At 36.4% G+C, this 22,731-nt stretch overlaps 1 protein-coding gene across 1 annotated transcript in view; it reads right to left on the minus strand.

Moving 5' to 3' along the window:
* Positions 1-22,731, minus strand: part of LOC111044919 — a 310,482-nt gene that overhangs the window by 89,051 nt on the left and 198,700 nt on the right. The window contains exon 3 of the mRNA XM_039436186.1: positions 4,399-4,638. Coding sequence (XP_039292120.1) covers positions 4,399-4,636 — 238 coding nt within the window. The 5' untranslated portion in view covers positions 4,637-4,638. The remainder of the gene's footprint in view (positions 1-4,398; positions 4,639-22,731) is intronic.

Below are 22,731 nucleotides of genomic sequence, written 5' to 3' on the forward strand. Positions count from 1 at the left end.
CGTGTCTCTTGTTGGGTATGAATTCAGCACCGACTGCAGTGGAATTGGAATGTGTGGAGAAAGAGTACAATGAATGAGAGTGGAATGGGAACCTGAAAGACGTTCGATAGCTTCACAATGAATGGAAGCATGGACAATGTAACTGCTGCCTGCGGCTACTGAGAAACTACTGTTTATTGAGGTGGATTCAAGTTGGGAAACATGTTTTCAACATCAGTTGATGGATACTTCAAGTTGAGGTAGAAAGAATCGTATGTTTTTCTTGAATATTTACTGTTCAATTCCAATTATGAGTTAAAATAATGATGTAGATATTGTAAACTAGCAGGAACCCCGTGCTTCGCAAGGGTCAATAATTGGAAACTGGAAAACTGAAAATTTGACCTACTGAAATCTGGATGAGTTTAAAATAGACTTATAACCATCCTCGGTAAATAATGAATTTATATGCGAAATTGCAAGTTAATCAATTCAGACTTCATGATGCGTCATTCGTGGATACCGTACAAGTATAAGCCAACTGTTTCATTTATTATATTAATATAGGGGGCACCGAGCTTCGCTCGTTATTTATTTATTGACTTTTGATAAACCGAACACAATTCTATAAAATCTGGTGTGGTACACTCACACTACTTTCCTTGCTCATTGATCTATAAGCCTCATTCTTAAACGAGGATAATCTAGGGGAATAACATTATGCCGATTGGCGGCTTGATAATTTTATTAAAACTACGATTATACTATTGTTATTGTTTTCAGAGTACATTTTCCTTTGTTTGAATTATGAAATTTAAGGATTTTTTTAAAGTTGTCAAAACAGCTGTTCTACAAATAAAATATCGACGTGTGTTCTTTTGAATAAACTGCTCTACCCACCTACCTCAAGCACGAGAAGGAGGTTACAAAGTAAATTTCTCAAGAATGGGGTGGACCCCCTGTTAGTTTCTCAGGAAGGAAACTCATGCTAGTTTATAGAGCTGATATATAACTATACAGGGTATGAATTTGAAAAAAATCGGTCAAGTCATTTTTGAGAAAATCGTGAAAAACATGTTTTTATTTTGCGATTATCCGCCATTTTTCTCAAGAATATTACGGAGCTCCTGCAATTTTCCAAGAAATGAGACTCATGTCAGTTGATAGGGCTTATAAATAGCTATCCATGGTAAAAATTTGAAGAAAATCGTTAGAGCAGTTTTCGAGAAAACGGTGAAAAACATGGATTTTTAGTCATTTTCCGCCATTTTTCTCAAGAATATTACGGAGCTCCTGAAATTTTCCCAGAAATGAAACTTATGCCAGTTGATAGGGCTTAAAAATAGCTATCCATGGTATAAATTTGAAGAAAATCGTTGGAGTTGTTTTCGAGAAAACCGTGAAAAAAATGGTTTTTTAGTCATTTTCCGCCATTTTTCTCAAGAATATTACGGAGCTCCTGAAATTTTCCCAGAAATGAGACTTATGCTAGTTGATAGGGCTTATAAATAGCTATCCATGGTATAAATTTGAAGAAAATCGTTAGAGCCGTTTTCGAGATCAGTAAAACATAAATAACCAGATATAAAAATAGCCAGATATGAAAATAACCAGATATAAAAATAACCAGATATATAAATACAGAAATTGCTCGCTTAATATGAAAGGATAGATTATGCACACCAATAATGTAAGATAACTAAGACATCAACTGATATAAAAAAATAAAACTGTACCATACAGGAGGTGGAATTCAATTGAAGCATTCTATTTTTCAAGTTTACTGTCATAATGTTATCCGTTCTGATTTTTCAATCCATAAATTGCCGGTCCTAGCTGAAGTATGACAGTCGTGAGGCCCATAAATTATATATTCAGGCGGGGTGGAGCTCCCGCCAGGGACTTCTCACCAATAAAAGCCATACGAATATTATTATTATCATTATTATTATATTATTCAATCCATACTTTTTCAGTCAGAAATTCATGAACTCAATAAGTGAAACCATTGTGAAAGGAAGAGAAGCTTATTGTTGGGAAACAAAACGAAGGAAAAGTAGAGCTGGAATAAAAGGAGACGTAAACTTGGAATATTGACCTGCAACTTTCTAAGGAATGTGTGAATTGGACAGGCTAAGAAGTCTGAGAAGTTATAATTTCAAGACTGAGTCCAAAGTCAGGCAAAACTCTGAAGTCAGACTCGAGAGGAAATGAATTCGTAGAAAGGAAATCTTGTTCCATTTTGAATGCTCTCTACAAACTTTCAATGTGCGCACTATTTTCAAGACAATAGAAAATAATGGAACACCGGTTGCTTGAATGTCATCTTCAAGCTGAAGTTTTGATATTGTTATGGAACTTCTTTCAGGGATAAAGTGCGTTGTAATGTCAGTTTCAAGTTCTTCGTAACATAGTTGATGTCAAAAATATTCAATTTCACACACAGTATCGTCTCAAACATTCTCTAATACTTTTGATGAACAGCGTAATACCAGAGAAAACTCCTATAATTAATTAATTTACTATTACTAAATTGCTATTATTAATTCTGTGGTAATACGGAAAAACCATTGCCTTGAGCCTGATATAAGCGCACCAATCGTGATAACAGCCTCAATAGCTGTTATTAAGTCTGTTGCATATCCATACTCTTTCACTGTTGAAATTATACTTGAATTTTAAAAAACACTTTTGGAGTGAAAATGCACTTACTTTGGTAGTGACAATCGTTTCGACCTGTTGTTGGTCATCATCAGACTGTTATCAAGTTTTACAATCTCAACGATTTCCAAATTATTCAGATGAGAGCCAAATAAATGTTATACAAAATGAACCTCTGCTATGCTTGATATACTTGAATTTCCTCCTTCAAAACCGTTCTCCATCTTTGTTGTCTCAACAAATCATTATTTTCCATGACAAAAAATAAATTCAAACGTATAATAGGACCGTTCACTCTCAATCAAAGAATATAGGTATCCGGTAAAAGTATAATTTTTATGAGTTGTGATGGGAAATTATGTATGTAACTATTCATACTTGCTCGGCCGGGCTGAGCGGGAATTGACTAATTAGAACTCATGAGGATAATACCATAGAGAAACAATAGCGTAAGTAGATATCCCATGGATATCGGGCGTTTATGTCGCAACTTTTACTGTTATCTCAAGTCGATTACTGTGAGAGAGTGTATGAAATGCACAATATGAGGGACTACCAGTGTCACACAGCCTCACGGGAAACAATTACATGAACATCGACCCCGATAGTCCATGTAATTCTTTCCCGTGTACTGTCGGGGCTGTACAAAAATTAGAGAGGCATCAACTGTCGCCTAACGCAGGCGACATTTGAGGCCTCCTTTTCAGGAGTCCTGTACCGTCGCAGGTCTCGACTGTCGGGGCTGTACAAAAATTAGAGAGGCCTCAACTGTCGCCTAACGCAGGCGACATTTGAGGCCACTTTTTCAGGAGTCCTCTACCGTTGCTGGGCTCGAATGTCGCAGGTCACTACTGTCGCTGGTCTCGACTGTCGCAGGACTCTTCTGTCGTTTGCCTTGTTTGACATCGACCCCTACCACTCTATCGGCTAGAGATAACAGTAAAAGTTGCGACATAAACGCCCTATACCATGGGATATCTACTTATGCTATTGTTTCTCCATGATAATACGTACTCCTTGACGCTACAGCTCATTCAGAGCCTTGACCTTAAAAAGAGCCTCTCCACTCGTTTCCGTCGGCAGACTTACGTCTCCATCCCCTGATACCCCCAGCTTCCTAATATCGTCCTCCACATCCTCCAGCCAACGCTATCGTGGACGTCCTCTCAGCCTACTCCCTTCTGGGTTGTCATCCTCTCAACGTGTCCCAACCAACGCCTCGAAGGCCTCACTCTTATCTCATCAACAATTTTCATGAGGATACAATTTTACATGAGGATAAAATTTTACATGAGGATACAATTTTCCATGAGGACACAGTTTTACATGAGGATACAATTTTCTATCAGGATACAATTCTCCATCAGGATACAATTTTAAATGAGGATGCAATTTTACATGAGGATACAATTTTACATGAGGATCTTCACTTTATCGAAAACGTTCACTGATACTGATACGTGAAGTTTTAGCTTTATTTGTTTTCTTTCCAAATGTGTTTCTCTTTTTTTAGTTGGATCATAAGCTACTGATGAACATAACATACAGAAGTATGTTATTTCAGGGCAATGCCATGAACTAGATAGTTCAGGGTTTCTCTTATATTATACGTGTCACACATCCTTCCAGAAGGTTATAACTGGGTACATAGCTGGGCTCAGGTTGCATCATACTGTCCTAAAATAGCTTGTTTTTTGCGAAAGAGTATTCTACCTATTCGAGGAGGAATATCAACTAATATTGCTGATAGTGACTCACGGGTGCAGAATCGCGGCTCATCGCTAGAGTCGCCACAATCGTTGAAGGCGTCACAGAACTTGTTGGCGGGCACACAGCGACCGTTGGCGCATGCGAACTGCGACTGTCGGCAGCCGCTCGCTGCTGTTGCGGCTGCGTCCGCCAGGGGTGCCACTGTCGTCACCGAGGACGGCTCACCGGTCGCCGTACGCGACCACGGTCCACACAACCAGATGCCAACTATCACCACAAACTGCATTCCTGCAACACAACACACAACAAACGTTTATTACACCTGTATGAATACAAATAAATATGTATATAATAAAGAAGAGTGTTTTAATAAATTCAGAAGAAGTCATTGAGATTTCAATGAGTCCTTGAAGAGCATGGCGGGTTTATACAGTAATGAAGATTACAGATTGATATAGATTGATACAGAATGATACAGAGTGATGCAGATTGGGACAGATTGATACGGATAATGTTTAAGAAAAGACCTATGTTTCTCACATACATTCCTGAAGTGGAGTTGTGTCTATGTAAATCTTATGTTATATAAATGAAATCAGTTTTTAGGGAGGAGAGTCCCAGTATTCTGTTCAAGGGAGTGAAATATTTTAGATAGTCTCCACTATGTTGAAGAGAACGTTGTATGTTTTGACTATTAAAAATATATTTATACTAGTGGACAGGTTTGCTACGCTCGCCTTATCCATGGAAGTTAGCACGATAAAAACCAGAAGGCTACACTTCAAATTGTGCAGCTCAATAGTTGTGAGAAAGCAAAGAGCTGCTCGGTCATCATCTGTTATCAGAATACGTGAACTCCTTCTGTGTTTTGAGGGCATTTGTATCCCAATAAACAAACACTTAATAAGCTGAAAAATCTGAAAAGCTCCTTGAGCTACAAAAAGTTCCCCAAGCTTTATAATCCTTAATCTGATTTGAGAAAATGTTCAATTCTCTAGTTCTCCTCGTGTTAAATGTTCTCATATTTCCCATATACTTTGAACCTCGTTCCATAAACGTCGATATAATCGATATCGAGATTCAAAACTCGATAAAACATGGATATAATCATAGACACAATAATTTGAATAGTTAGTAAAAAACGACAAAAAATATACTAATTTTCTAATTAAAAATATACTAATTAATATATAAATTTAAATTCATCTTGTAAAAGAAAATTTGATTGGAAAAACAGTGAATGTTTCACTTTTTGTGTAGTTGAGAAGTTGATATTGTGGTAATTATTCATATTGAATGAAAAAGACTAAGAAATTGTCAAAAAACCACTGATTTATTGATAATTAGAAAGACCGGTTTCGGTTATTACACCATTGTCAATCTCTGATAATGACCGAAACCGGTCTTTCTAATTATCAATAAATCAGTGGTTTTTTTGACAATTTCTTAGTCTTTTTCATTCAGTGAATGTTTATTTACTACTGTGCAAGAACTGTGCAAGTTCTTGAAATCCACTACATTAGTAGAGAAAAACTGATCTAAAACTGCATGTCTAATACCAAGAGTACTTCATGATTTCAATTTTCTTCAAAAGGGAATAAATCGATATCTGTTGTGCAGCCACTTCAACTCATCTCTGTCAGCAATATTTTTGACGAGTCTCATTTCACGTTCGAGAGCTGCGTGGGTTGAAAATAGATTTGATAAATACCATCATCATCATCAAAGAGCCTTTTTCAGTCTGAAAGATGAGGAGGGGAGTGAAGTATATAACACCTGGAAGCGATAAATGACAGGAACGGTACGATGATGAAGAGGAGAAGAAGGGAACCCCATAAACGGAAAAGGAAAAACGGGATAAACCAGAGGGAAAGCTAAAACGAGGATGATATTTCCAGGTTGTGATTATTCCAAGTGAACATGAGAGCCTTGAACGAGACGAGATGGTAATGAAAAAGTGATGAAAAGTGAGTCCTTCATTCATCGTTCGTGCCCATCGTATTATATTTATAGCGGTTTACTGCCACATCTCAGTTTGTTGGAAATACTTGGCGATGATTTTAAAAGAGTACTCAGATAGGCACAATGATCCTTTTCATTCATAAAACTCTGCAATCCAGTCGAAAGTATCACTCACGTTCACAGCTAAATAGCTCTGTATTTGCTTTCTGAGGTCGTAATTTTTATGATAAGGTGTGGTGGGGAGATTTGATACATTTCTTTTGTGTTGAATCTTTTTATCGAGAGACATTTTAGGCTAATTGATGTGGCAAATGGTTTCAGACCTTGTGAAATACCAGCATTTCATTCATTCTCTAGTGGTCTGAGGTGTGACAGAGAGATTTGAGTAGATTTTTATGTGATACATTTTGGGCCAGAATGACAAATGTTCTCTATATCATTAAGAATAGCCAAGTTATTATTGTAACTCGGTCACACTTCTCATCACATCCACATTTTAAAATCAACGGACTGATATAGGCTGCAAGACAAGATTACGTATCATCACAGATTTATACCTATGCGTCTGTCTATGTCTGTACTCATTACGTCTGAGCTACTAGGCAAGCCTAGTGTTTTGTCAATTTGAAGTCAGCTTATGATTCTGATACTTCCAAATTTTATTTAGCCTATTCTCTTCATTACTTACTCTACTTCATGAAACACTCGACAGGCTTTCGCCCAAAACTGCCTCTTTTCCAATTATTGAGAATCAGTTCGGTTACTTAAGGGATTTCGTGGGCACTTTGTGAAGATGGGAACAGACTCAAATATTCTGATTCTAGGGTATCTCAGGATATCCAAACCACTTGATGCGCATTTGGGGGGTGCGACTGGGCCGCGTAATGGCCGGTTCAATGGCGGAGCCAGCATTAATTGAAACTGTCATAGAATGATTACCATCTATGATAGAGACCTCTAGTAAACGCGAATCAAATCACAATGAACTATTCTACAAAGTTTGTTATTGAACATTTCCACCTAAAGCATGATTTTAACCTAAGTGGTTCGGATATCCTGAGGTACCCTAGAATCAGAATATTTGGGTATGTTTCCATCTTCACGAAGTTCCAACGAAACCCTGTTTTTGGGCCATAAGAAGCTGGACTGAATACAAACTTCTGGAATGTAGGGTATGTACCATGAATCATTATGACTCACTAATCATTAATCAGCACAAAATTTTGAAGAGATCTGATTTTCTAGATTAGAAGACACTATTTAGAGACAAAAATCCATATCTACTGACTTGAAGCTACTAAAGCTGTTTATTTTCTTTCAGTTTTCTGTATACCACTGAGTTTCAAAGAAAATAAAATTTGGTCGTGGGTCTTTACTTCTTGTTTTAAGAAGGGATATGTTCGAATGGAGGCTACTAAGATTGAAAAATTCATTCATTCATTTCATTTATTATACAAAGTACTATAATCATAATACAATTATGACATTGGAGGAAAAAATAGGCTGAGCCTGTAATATTTCTCTCCAAGAATTGTGATAAAAAGTTAATGTTGTCCATGGGTTGAGGTTATAATATCATCACAATATAATATGAGGATCAAATGAAAAAACACTGAAAAATCTTGAGAGGATGATTTAAAAAGACAACATTCTATTGAAATGCAGAGTATCTAATTACGATACCATGCCAATTTCCCAGCCTTTCATTTCTAAAAATGAAATTCAGGGAGAAAACATTCAGCTCAAAATGCCATGACAGGAATATAAGGACATCTTATTGAGCTCTTCAAAACTCGGCAGGCAATTCCAATCTGAAGCTGGTCTCTACATCTCAAGATGTCTTTTCCAATCTATTGAAATGCTGTTGAGGTTGGATTGAATATGGATAAGGCTGAGTGGCAGTCGCACTAATTGAATTAACAATCAGACCATTCCCTTGAATAATTCTGCTTCATCCCTTCAGCTGCTTCCTCGATTCAAGATCGATTCTGAGCTCATAGCAGACTCGCTTCTCCCATTTTGTCAACTTCTGATATTAGTCATTCCAGTTTTCAGACAGAGTATCACTCGTAAAAGCAATCTATGAATAAGTGATTTCATAAGTTAATATACTTTGATATCGGAATCGTGTGTTGTGAGTTCAATACATACAAATGCAAAATGGAATGAATATTAGGATGAGATAAGGTAATCCCATCAACTTGGAATGAGACATCCATTGTACAGCTGTAGAGGAAAAGAGAACTGAGAGAAATGAAGTGCAAAAATATAGAATCTCTCTAATCAATATCAATAATTCAAAATTTCATCTCACAAATTTTCAATATATAATTTTATTTTCATTTCTTTTTCATCGATCATAATGCTGTTGAGTAGTCAAAAGCCATATTCCTAATTGCAGAAAACTAGAAAAATGTATGCTCTCTTGAAGGAATAGTAAATTCATCCATCACCGAGAATTCAAAAAATTAGGCTCCAACTACTTTTCAATAGTTTGGAAGAGAAGCAGGGGAAATGGAGATGTCAGGCACTCTGTGGGCAAAGTGGAAGAGTTAAATTAAAATGGGTCAAGGGTGAGTGACACACATAATGCACAACAATACAGATATATAGGCCAGCTATTCATCTGTGTAAAGAAAACTGGAAGACGTAGCGGACTGATAGCAAAGTGAGGGGGGAGGGAAGAAGGGTGTTTAACCAAAATTGAAATATACGGCTCGCCCTGGTTGGTCTGTGCTCTGTGGGTTCTGTGCCGTAAATTGCCGTAGACGCAGTAAGTTGGTAGAGTGGTCGTATTGGTAGAGTGGTCGTCAGAGATGTGGCTGCTCTATGCTGCTCTTAAATCTAAGCCATTAGTTTCTTTTCTTTTTCGGCTTTTGTTTATTGCGCGTTGAAAGGCGAGCGACTCGCTAAAAAGAAACGTCTGCACTGCTTTTAGGGCCGCCGTGATTTGAAAAAGTGAGGGAGAAATTGTTGCAGGCATTGAGTGGAGTGGCGGGGAGTGATCGAGGCTTGCAAATTAATGTGAAGAACGTGGTCCAAGATTGTTCAGATTGTTCACTGAGAACAGGATCCTGGTTGCGATCAGTTTGTGATTGGAAGAACAATGGACAGGGGTGTCCAACTGTCCAGGCCCCCTCCCTCCTGAGAAAATTCTAAAAATTCTGAGTATAAGCCCTCCCTTAAATTGAACACCCTCGCAAAAGAAGGTTACCATCAGTCGTTCTGATATATCATTCAATTCTGACCATTTTTGGACCCCCCAAATATTTGTGTCTGAACCTTCCCAAAGCTTCTTTTTAACCAATTTTTATTCAAAATCTCTACAATATATTTGAATAATGGAAGTTATTGAACCAACAGAAAGTTTTTGAATATTTGCATTATTATTTTTGTGGTGACTAGAATGCGCACTAAAAATCTATATAATCTAATAAATGTTATTACTTGCGTGATATATCAGTCATGGAATCCAATCGCTCTAGCTCACAAGAAGGAAGTCTCATAATTTAAGATTCCAGATCTTGAAGTGAGAGAGACCTGACCATCAAGACTGGATTACAAAACAAGGACTTTGGAGTGGATCAAGATAATGGGTTCCAAATGTCGTAATCCGTAAGATTAGTACAATGGTAGAGGAAGAACTATCAATTAACATCGAGTAGAATAATATATTTATCAAGAGAGGTGGATTACAATGTTGTAACAAATTTTATGCAGATTTAGAAGTTACAGTTTCATTACTGAATAATGAGTACAACCCCCAAACTAGCTCGGAAATTGGAATTATTAAACCAATTACAAGGTTTAATGGATCATTCTACACTGTTCACTTCACAATTAAGAGAATTCAGAGAGCTTATGAGTTGTCTTAAAGTTGGAAGACACATACTTCAGAGATGAGAAGTAAGAAACAGGTTACAAGCTCAAACATCTGTAGCTGCTCTATTGGATATAGATTACTCGGTCCTAAACGTGTTTGAGTATGAGGAAAAGTTGGATATGGAGTTGGGATCATCCTTACTCAGCGAATGGTAGCTTCATAAGATTCTCAAGTCCCAGAAGCTATAAATCAAGATCTTATTAGATTGCAAAACTTTAAAGTTGATGTGACAGAGGAGAGAGAAACTTTTGCACATCCCTTTTTCTGGCCTGGAAACTTTCCTCTGTCATTTAGGTTACGAGGTTACCTACTGAACTGTTGAACAATTTACTAGTCACGTTTCCTCAATATTTTAACTCTGGAGTTGCCAACTGGTCTGCTCTCACAGCTTACTTACAAATGAGCGGAATTACGTACGAAATTAATAGACGTTACGCGAGGAATGAAATTTCCCTTCAATTAGAGTAAGAGGAAAGTCTCCTGCCTATATTCTGGTACTTAAAAATGGAGCACATTTGCCTGTTACGCGTATTATTGTAATGAGATTCATTTGAAAATTATGAAAATATGGATAAGGTGGATTTCGATGTCTGTAGTTTGGATCAAATAAAAATTTTACAACAAGCATACTTAGAGAAAATGAGAATAATCAATGACATGTGAGATTGAAAAAATATAAAATTAAATATATACGTTCCCATTGATAATGTATACTTTGCTAGGGGATCTTAGCAAATACATTAACCCATTGATTCATTACGGTAAATCAGATTCAAATTGATGTTCAAATGTGACGGATTACCTTGAGGAATATCATTCTATTCTTGAAAATGAAAAGCTGTTTCTTCACAATAATTGATATAGACTACTGAGAGCCAGGTTTCAAAATTTGCTAAATTATATAAGAACCATTTTAAAGTATATAAAATCCATTCATCAGAGATTGCTGTCTCTTTGGCCACAATACATTCTACAAAATCCCTTCTGTTCTTCGCTAATCAAGAAATTGAAAGGCTCTGAAGCCCTTACCCTGAACTCATCAAACACCCTTCTTCCAAAATAAACTCCATCAGCTCTAAAAACAATCAAACAGCTATCAAGCTTCTATTCACTCAAGTAGAGGATAACTTAAGCAAATAGAATTCATTGAATCCAATCGATTCAGTAGTCCATCAATTTGTGATATTTCAGTTTCGTTGATGACTAAAAGCAGTGGGCTATACAGTCTATAAATTAGTTCCATTCCAGATTCAATGACGATCGCTTACCATTTAAAAGCAGCACGTTGTAACGTCATTGAGAAGCAATCAAGATTTTCGAGTGCTTTTCAAATTAGCTTTCGAAAGACAAACGAAAATAGATTGCAATACAATTACGAAGAAGAAGCTGGAAAGCGAGAGCGAATCGTGAAGAAGGAAGAAGGAAAGGAGGACACTGGACTATTCAATAGTAGGAGAAAGAGGTGGGGGTGGCTAGAAGAAAGGGTGGTGAAGATGGCACGTTTTAATAAGGAAAATTGGTTCAGGGTAGTGAGATCTTCCACCTAGCTACTGACAACTTTCACTTCAGATGCTGAAAGTTATTGACACGTGCGAGGAAAATTAAATCTCGTTCGCTGCTATTAAAAGTGAAACGAGATTACGTCCAAGGAGGGTCACAATTTGTAGCTGCTTAGTAGGGTACTCGTTCGACAATGTTTTTGGTGTCAGTTAAGTAGGTATATTTATATATTTTGGATTGAAGCTCTGAAATTCAAGTTTTGAGTTTATTGGATGCTACTCGATCAACTCAATCGGAGTCCCACCGTTCGATGGTACAGTAACTATATTACCTAAATAGTTAATATGGGTAATGGGTAATAATGGGTAATATAGGTATATTTGGGTAACTATATTACCCAAATAGTTGTTAATATAGGTAATGAGTAATAATGGGTAATAAAGTTACTGTATTCGATGGTAAGAGCTGTATGAAGCAGCAATGATAGCGGGAGAAACACTTGGTAATGAGATTCTAGAAGATTTAGGAGAATGGAAAAACTGAAAAATTCTATACCTTGAGCCGCGTGTGCACCAAATATGTCAACATAATATCATCTAGAATTAATAGCATGCGAAAATAGTATAGTTATTTGTTGAAGACTCGGTTAACAACTCTGGTGTAAACGCAGCGTTAACTTGTTTTTGCAAAAACGGAAATTTCAAATCATACTATGCTTGGCAACACAAACATTCAAACTAAAGAGACTATAGAAACATAACTATGGAACTATTTATTTATAGTCAATGTAATATTCAAACTAAGAAAATGAAGCGATAATAGTTGCATATTATAGTTCGATGCCAAATGAGTGATTGGAAGGTATTTATTTGGAAGAAAAATAGCACAAGGACTACCTTATTATTTTATCTTTCAATGTTATTACATTAGTGTTATTTGCATTGTGAATAAATAAATGAATAATTAAATTTATATAATATTATCATGCAATAAAAGGCTTGAGTCTGTTATAATATACTTTAAAGAGGAAATTGTGGGAGACAAAACACGAGTATAACTAGCTAATATGAAAAATAATGCATTTCTTTAAGAAATTTTGAATGTGAAAACTTGAAAAATGGAGAGTAGATAGTAATGATTGTCCTCACCTCAAAACGATAAAAATGTGTACAACCTTGGAGCATAATGCATGTGTTGTAAGGAAGATAGAACGATATTACCGTGGAAATATTAAAAATACTGAGAGTATAAGTTCTAGGTATTTAAATGTTTCCTCAATTTGAGCTTTGACTTGCCCCAATGTCTTCTAATACCATCAATTATTCCAAGTTGTGTGCCCAACAAAATCCGAGCAAAGTTCAGTTTCGCTCAAGGTGATTTTACGAGTAGCTTCAACAGCCAACTGGTCATGAATAATTAATAGAGGGTAACTGCCGGTGGCAAAATCTGTGCAAACAGTATCAAGTCATCGTCTGGACGACCCAAGATGCATCAGCATGACAACCCCTTCAAAACCCGCCACCCTTCAAGGGGAATCTTCAAACCCAAGAAAAAGAGGTGTTCAACACCCCCTTCCTCCTAGCAAACACCCTCAAAGTCGCCGGCATTGTTAGTTGAAGCATCGACAACGACAACGCAGTCCAGGAGCGTTGAACATGACAAAAAAGGGAGAAAAGTGATAGGAAGCGTATCTAACGGGCGCTTCGACAAACTTCATAGATGTCTTCTTTGACATTATTGCTCTTCTTGGTCGAAATTAAGCAGTCAGTGAGCATTCTAATATTCCATCAGAAAGAAAAACATTTATCATGACCAGGACCTGAAATTTTCTACTTCCATCCTGTTAAAACAAAATAAAATTCTTCCAGTACCAAGAAAATACTAATGAATAATTATTCATAACATCTTTCGACTCATGAGAAGAAAAAAGAAAGAGTCATAATCTAAAAATATTCATTCTATCCTATTGTATGATACTCGAATAGGGTAGAATATTATATTGATTCAATGGATGTGACCAGAAATACTTTTCACGGTACGCATCACCCAGAAAAAATTCGAAAAGAAAGATGATTGATTTGCTCTGAATAACATTTAAAGTTCCAGCCCATTGATTTCAAGTGGAACTATGAAAAGAATTGGAAACTCCATTCATTACTTCTAAAAAACGTTCCATGTGGTACTTTTCTTTAAGTTGTGTTATTCTGAATGATTGAAATTGAATAAATTCCCGGGGGTTACGATATACATGATGTAAAGTGGTAAATTTTCGCCATCCATGTTGGGCGACATTATCTAATGGGGGAATTGCCAATCATTCATATGTGATGTGGTATATTTGATATAAACGGGAGCAGTTGCTAAAATCCCTGATTCGCAAATAAATTTGCGAAAAGTTAAGGCCGTCCGGCTCGCAAATATGCTGGGTTCAGACCGCAGCTCTAGCTCAGTAGTAGATGCATGAATATTCCAAATATAATTAATCACCACAGGGTTCAAAGACTCAAGTCGGTTCAGAACTAGACAAATTGGAACCTATTCAGAGCATTTATTACTTGTCATCCTTTGATGATAGTCGCACTAGTCAGCCAGAAAAATCTTACTGATAATTATATTAATGAGTCTACAGTATATCATATAAGGATCCAGAGAGCTTCAAGAACTGGCGCTGTAAGTTCCAAGGAATTTCAAAAGGGTAAATTGGTGCATACCTGTATTCATGACAAGCGTTTTAAGAGTCAATTAGAAAAACCATAGGTTGATTCTCATTATTCTCGATTGAATATATGGTTGCTGATATCAGTCACCGGCTATCTTTTTGACTTCCTTATTGGTATTCCTCAACAACTTCACGGAAGCAGCGGTAAAGATTTTTAATCACCAGTCTTGAACCCTGTGGTGATTAATTATATTTGGAATATTCATGCATCTACTACTGAGCTAGAGCTGCGGTCTGAACCCAGCATATTTGCGAGCCGGACGGCCTTAACTTTTCGCAAATTTATTTGCGAATTAGGGATTTTAGCAACTGCTTCCGTTTATATCAAATATACCACATCACATATGAATGGTTGGCAATTCACCCCATTACATAATGTCGCCCAACATGGATGGCGAAAATTTACCACTTTACAATGATCATTAACACCCTAAGTGAAAACCATATCAAAATTATCTACACTTAACTCACTCAGCTACCAACATCAGTATCCTCATTGCATTTTCCAAATCATCTCGCTTAATTATTCAACTTTGAGAGTTTGAATTTGCAATCTTTTCATTTTAGAGTCTTTCACACATTATTATTATCACCGTATGGCGAATACACACACACATAAAACAAATTCACAAAAATATTCAGGTCATTGACCTTTGTCAGCTTGATAGAAAAAATATAACTAGCTTATCCAATTATCATGGTTATGACATACGAATTAATATATGAACGAGGTAACAATACAGTCAAAATTGAATGTCGAGGTCAGTTATGATGTAAGCTATTGCTTGTGAAATATTACTATTGATAGATATTTCACACATTGGCTTTCATTATTCTATCCGCTTGTTATACATTGATAAATCCCATTTCAAACTTGATTCAATGAAATTGATTGAGTTCAACCATCCTCTACTACACCAAGAATGTACTCTTACTCACAAATATAGGAGTCTTTCCATTGTCCAATTCTTCTCAATGTTGATTGAATCCAGATCATTTCTTCTCAATCTCGATCAAATCCAGATACTTGATTTCCCATTACAATTTTGATCAAAGTCTGATTAGACGAATGTAACTAACAGCATGTCCAACAAGATAAACGGATCAATACAATCTCTGGCGATTTGCGGAAAGCAAGAGTGAGGGAGAGAGTTTTGAATTTCTTTCAAAATATGTTGTGATAGATAAATAAATGGATAAATGTATTTTATTCACACTTGACAATATTAAAAGTAATGCTCGCGAAATTGAGGCAATAAGAACAACCTCTTCAACTTTAGCTGCGTTTACACCAAAGTTATTAACAAAATGTTAATAATATAATCCTTATAGATGCTATTAGATTGTACATAAATTATCATACACATGATGAATATATGTGTTTGTCAAGTTCCGTTCAATCATATAGAATCTATAAGGATTACATTATTAACATTTTGTTAATAACTTTGGTATAAACCCAGCTTTAACATCGTTTCTGAAAGGTTTACATTGTCTTCTGGAAGGAATATCCTACAGAATATGTAGGTAGAGTTTTATGATACGAAAATAATTACACCAATAACTCAATTTTCTTGAAAAATTGATATAATGAGTTTTGGAATGACCCGCCTCAATTTTAGTCAAAGAAAATTTTGTATTGGTTATCATCACATTCAAAAATAGTTTTGTTTATGTAGAAAAATAATATGTAGAAGTGATACTAATAAAGCTGCGTTTAAACCAAAGTTATAAACAAAATGTTTATTTCTCCGTCCTTATAGATTCTATTAGATTGAACATAACTTATCATACACATGATGAGCATAATTATGTGTTTGTCAAGTGCCGTTCAATGTCATAGAATCTATAAGGACTGAGTAATAAACATTTTGTTTATAACTTTGGTGTAAGCGCAGCTTAAGACATCTAAGAACTTTTTTTTAAAAACAAGACGATTTTGTTTTCTCTTAATTTCAAGAAGAATATTGTTCAAAAACGTAACTTGTGATGTTCAGTTAACTTATTTACTTTAGTTAACTTATGATGTAGAGTACAAGGTAAATATTATTTCTACTCTAAAATAAGGACAAGAGTTTAGCTTTTTTTGAACTCATGATCTTAAATAAGTTGATCTTGATAGGCCTTCTCATTTAAAACCTCAACTGTTAAACGCTGTATTATTAGAAGATACACTTAATTTTCGAGAAAAATAAAAAAATATTCTCGTTGATTATAAAAAAAACTAGAGATACCGAAAAAATAAGTAAAGATGAAAACTAATGGGAATGTAAGAGAAAGCTATGAGAAGGTGTAAGTTGGAGGAAGAGAGAAATAAGGACTAGATTGGGGAACACGATATTTTCCAAGTTGGGAAAAACAATATGCCACGGAGGCTCTACAGAATGAAGCTTTCTCACTAAGTAAAATACAAGACGTTACAAGATGAAGGGTGGTGAGGTGGGGATGCAACTTCAATAATTGGAAGTCTGAGCAGAGTACAAGTTACTCGCGGCAATAATAATCTTCAGAGCTTAACTCTTAATGACTTCATTCCACTTTTCAGACTCAGAGTATAATGCAGTGCTTAAAGTTGCTACATCAATTATTCAGGCCAGTGTTTCCAGGCTCGATAATACGCTACGATCTAATATGCCAAAGCGGAGAGAGAGCAAGACAATAATTCAGTATGGAACCTCTGCAAATTGGGTTATCGAAGAAAAACTACTGACTGGAATTTGAAGTTGACTATCAATACTGAAATTAGTCTCACAAAAGTTTTTAATTAAGCTCTCAATTGAGCTGCTCAGTCAATATCTCTGTAAGATTATTTGTATTTTGTATTCAGGAACTTAACTCCTATTTGAAAGAAAATATATTCTAATATTGGTATTTCTGATCTGATGGCAATGAAATAAAGTTAAGTATGGATTTGGTCACTCGCATAGAAAGATGTCACATTCCATGAACCTCCGGAAAGTGGATTCTTTTTGAATTTTATACACTACATCAACTATGTGATTTGTATTCATTCATTCAAAATTGAAAATTGAACTTTAACGTTTCACAGTGGAAACATAACCCATTTTTTTGAACATGTTATTTATTATCAAAATTTGGGAATGAAATAGCCTAGTCTTGGGCAAAGTCTGTTGTTCCTTCCTGATAATATATTATATTATTTGGGATTGTATCTACGAATATCCTTACTATTAGTCCTACTAGTCCTTACTTTTCCATTCCTGAATTTTGATTGAAAACTAGTCAAAAAAGGGTTATTCTCCTACAACACATATATTTTTGGTTCCAAAATAATAACAAGAAATTTTGTATTTAGAATGTTAATATAGAAGATCGATTCAAACAATTCACCATAGTAATGAATTGAAAACTTGAGAAATGTTGGATAAACTTTAAAAATGTTTAACCACAATAAAACACTATCTCACTCACTGATTTCCTAAAATTTGATATAGAATACAACTATTCTATAAATTTGAACCAGCCCTTACTAATACCTTTGATATTTTATCATACAGATTCTAGTACAGAAAACGCTGTAACCTCGAGAAAATGTGCTTTTCCTGTCGGCAACCACAAAAAGCTACAAGAAATAATCACCAGAACATATCTTGACTCAACACTTGATTTCCCAGGAGACTGGTCCTGGAAAGAATCGTAAAGAAGATAGTAGCCTTTACAGCCGGCTGTAAAAACTGGTTGTTATCTCCTTTTTACAGTTGTTTGTGCTCGTTATGTCACCTCATATCAAATTTGTAGCGGACCGAACAGCAGAGAGCTTCAAGTAGGTTGAAAGATCAATGTAGGAATACATAGTAAAATGTGGAGTTGATTGGCTTACATACTGGGAAATTTATCAGCGGACAGATAGAATATTTTTACACCGTCATCATCAACATTAAGTAACAGAAGTTGAGAGATCTCATTACTCAGTGGTTAAATGATGCTGGATCTATGACCATAAAATTGAAAGATCAATATGGGCTGAGTCTGCTGCTCTCCCCCAATCTTAGCTATATGACTGCGCCTATTGGTCCTCCCCCAATCACTCTAATTCATTGTTGTGTATCTTGGATCAATGAATGAATTATGAATTATATGATTTGTAATTGCGAATAAATCCGATACAAAAATAGGATAGTTTTTGGCTCTGCAGGATCCTGATTATTTATGATGTATTTGGATCAGTTATCCTCTTGATTTATGAAACTCAAGGATCAAGGATAGGAAATGAGAACTCGATGGATGACCAAGCAGGAATTAAAACATAGGAAAATAGCTTGCAGAGGAGACTAAAAAGAGAAAGGAGAATTTGTGAAAACAAGCATGAGGTGAGAATATGAAGTGAAGAAATGAAATATCAAGCCAGGAATGAGAAGATAGTTGAGAACCAAAGAGGAGAACCAAGAGAAGAAGAGAGAACCAATAAGAGGAAAAATACTCAAAAGAGCTCACTGACAAGAGCGAAACCTTTATTAGATGATGATTTTCAAGAGAAAGACAAGTACAGTATGAGGAATCAAACAAAAGGAATAGAGAGGAAATAGTAGAAAAGTCTTTCCCTTTAGAAGATTCCAAAATGAACTAAAATATATCACTCATCACATGGAAGAGAACAGGGAGGAATCCAATTGAGGTAGACCAATTCTTGGGAGTTGACAAAAGATTTTGAGGAGTTACTTCATGCTATTAGTGACGTCATACCGGGCAAGACTGATTCGGCCTAATTCTGGCTAATTTTGCCTGATTCTGATTAATCACAGAGTCTGCCAACAGCCAGCAACTTCAAGCCAAGCTGACTCAAGGCAGGAAAGCTAATTGTTTGCGAACCATGTACTCTCTCTTGTCTTTTCCCTCACTCCATCTTCCTTCCTCCTTCTGTCTTGTGTTCGTTCACTCATCTCCTCTTCAGTCTTTCCTTGCAGATCAGAATCGTCATTAGCTCCAATCCCCGCCACCAGAGTGAGTTTCCAATGCTGCCAGCGCCGATTCTACAAAGATTGATGGAGATGCAATATTTAATCTGCACTATTCTGGCGTGCATGTCCTATTTTGTACTGAGTTGAGTCGTGCCTATCAAACAACAGCAATGCTGAATCCAATCTTCAAAACAATGACTTTGGCAGTTGGCCTTGATTTTCTACGAATCTTCAAAACAATGACTTTGGCAGTTGGCCTTGATTTTCTACGGCTTACTGGAATCAATCTAGAAGAGACTTATCAAGAAATATTTGATGAAATATTCATGCTTACATATTTGTCTTGATGTGAAAGCTGTGGTACTGCGTTTTGAATTTATGGAGAAACTAGCTCATGGTGTATAATGCTGAATTATTATATCATTATCATGGTAAAAACTCTCACGGTTTCACATTGGGGATCTTTGGACTGTTATATACGGCGAGGTGGACCACCCTTGGGTCTCCCCACCATTCAAAGCCATACGCTAATAATAATAAAAAAAATGGTAAAAATGTTCTTTTAATGTTAATTCATATTTCATTAATATTTATTGATTTCATTAATAAATGTTCATCCATTGCCTCAACCTCACCCACAATAATAATTGTAATGTCTCCAAGTGTTAAAATGAAAATAATCGTAAAATCACAGTGGAGGAAGTAAATCCAGCACAAAATTTAAAAATATGGTGTGGTGCACTCACACAACTTTCCTTGCCGTTATGAAAATTTATCAATTCGCGCATCTCATGTCTACTTTTCTAAGATCTGAGCCAGCTGGTGACAGGACAATAGCGCTGCAGACACACTAGGTCTGCTATCTCTTCATAGTGAATGATTTAATAGAATCAACAGTTGCCAACAGTTTGCAATTGACTAATCATTTTTTCTCGAATTTCGAGCTTATTTTCAATTTTAGGTGAAAATGCTACTGAACATTAATTGTAGAGATTTTTATGCTCAATCTTTTCCACTTGAAATGTTTTGTTTAAATTGTATCTGAAGCCTGATAATTAAGAATCTGAAATCAAACTTTGCATAGATGGTGCAGTGCTCCTGAAATTTTTACAGATATGAGACTTGTGGCAGTTGATAGAGCTTATCGATGACTTTTCTAGGTATGGATTTGATCAAAATCGTTGAAGCCGTTTTTGAGAAAATCACGAAAAACCCTGTTTTTGACAACATTTTCGCCATTTTAGTCGCCATCTTGAATTGCATTTGATCGAAAATGTGCTTGTCGGATCCTTATAGTGTAAGGACCTTAAGTTCCAAATTTCAAGTCATTCCGTTGATTGGGAGATGAGATATCGTGTACACAGACGCACATACACTCATACACACACACACACACACACACCACACACACCACACACCACACACACACCACACACACACACACACACACACACACACACACACCCACACCACACACACACACACCCACACCACACACACACACACACACACCACACACACACAACACCACACACACACACACCACACACACCACACACACACACACACACACACACACACACACACACACACAACACACACACACACACACACACACACACACACAACACACACCACACACACACACACACACACACACACACACACACACACACACACACACACACACACACCACACACACACACCACACACACACACACACACACACCACACACACACACACACACACAACACACACCACACACACACACCACACACACACACCACACACACACACACACACACACCACACACACACCAACACACACACACACACACACACACACACACACACCCACACCACACACACACACACACACACACACACACACACACACACACACACACACACACCACACACACACACCACACACACACACCACACACACACACACACACACACACACACACACACACACACACACCACACACACACACACACACACACCACACACCACACACACACCACACACACACACACACACCACACACACACACACACACACACACACACACACACACATACATATAGACCAATTCCCAAAAAACACTTTTTTGGACCCAGGGGACCTTGAACGTATAAAAATTTAGAAATTGGGGTACCTCAATTTTTTCGGAAAGCAATACTTTCCTTACCTATGGTAATAGGAAAGTAACAAATGATAGTACCTAGTAACGATTGAAGGTGGGAGCTACATCCGTGGAGGAACTATATATTATACAGGAATACTTTTATCCAATGGTACAAGTGAGAGCTGAGTAAAGAGAGTAAAAAAGATGGACTTGTGGAATAAAGTGACACAAGAGTTTGAAAAAAGTAAACAGTACAAGATTTAAAAATATGGTATGGTGCACTCACACAACTTTCCTTGCCGTTATGAAAATTTATCACTGGCGCATCTCAGGTCTACTTTTCTAAGATCTGAGCCAACTGGTGACAGGACAATAGCGCTGCAGACACACTAGGTCTGCTATCTCTTCATAGTGAATGATTTAATAGAATCAACAGTTGCCAACAGTTTGCAATTGACTAATCATTTTTTCTCGAATTTCGAGCTTATTTTCAATTTTAGGTGAAAATGCTACTGAGCATTAATTGTAGAGATTTTTATGCTCAATCTTTTCCACTTGAAATGTTTTGTTTGAATTGCATCTGAAGCCTGATAATTAAGAATCTAAAATCAAACTTTGCATAGATGGTGCAGTGCTCCTGAAATTTTTACAGATATGAGACTTGTGGCAGTTGATAGAGCTTATCAATGACTTTTCTAGGTATGAATTTGATCAAAATCGTTGAAGCCGTTTTCGAGAAAATCACGAAAAACCCTGTTTTTGACAACATTTTCGCCATTTTAGTCGCCATCTTGAATTGCATTTGATCGAAAATGTTCTTGTCGGATCCTTATAGTGTAAGGACCTTAAGTTCCAAATTTCAAGTCATTCCGTTGATTGGGAGATGAGATATCGTGTACACAGACGCACATACACTCATACACACACACACATACACACACACACACACACACACACACACCACACACACACACACACACACACACACACACACATACATACATACAGACCAATTCCCAAAAAACACTTTTTTGGACCCAGGGGACCTTGAAACGTATAAAAATTTAGAAATTGGGGTACCTCAATTTTTTCGGAAAGCAATACTTTCCTTACCTATGGTAATAGGAAAGTAACAAATGATAGTACCTAGTAACGATTGAAGGTGGGAGCTACATCCGTGGAGGAACTATATATTATACAGGAATACTTTTATCCAATGCTACAAGTGAGAGCTGAGTAAAGAGAGTAAAAAAGATGGACTTGT

This window comes from Nilaparvata lugens, chromosome 10, assembly GCF_014356525.2.
Source record: "Nilaparvata lugens isolate BPH chromosome 10, ASM1435652v1, whole genome shotgun sequence".
Taxonomy (NCBI): Eukaryota; Metazoa; Arthropoda; class Insecta; order Hemiptera; family Delphacidae; genus Nilaparvata; species Nilaparvata lugens.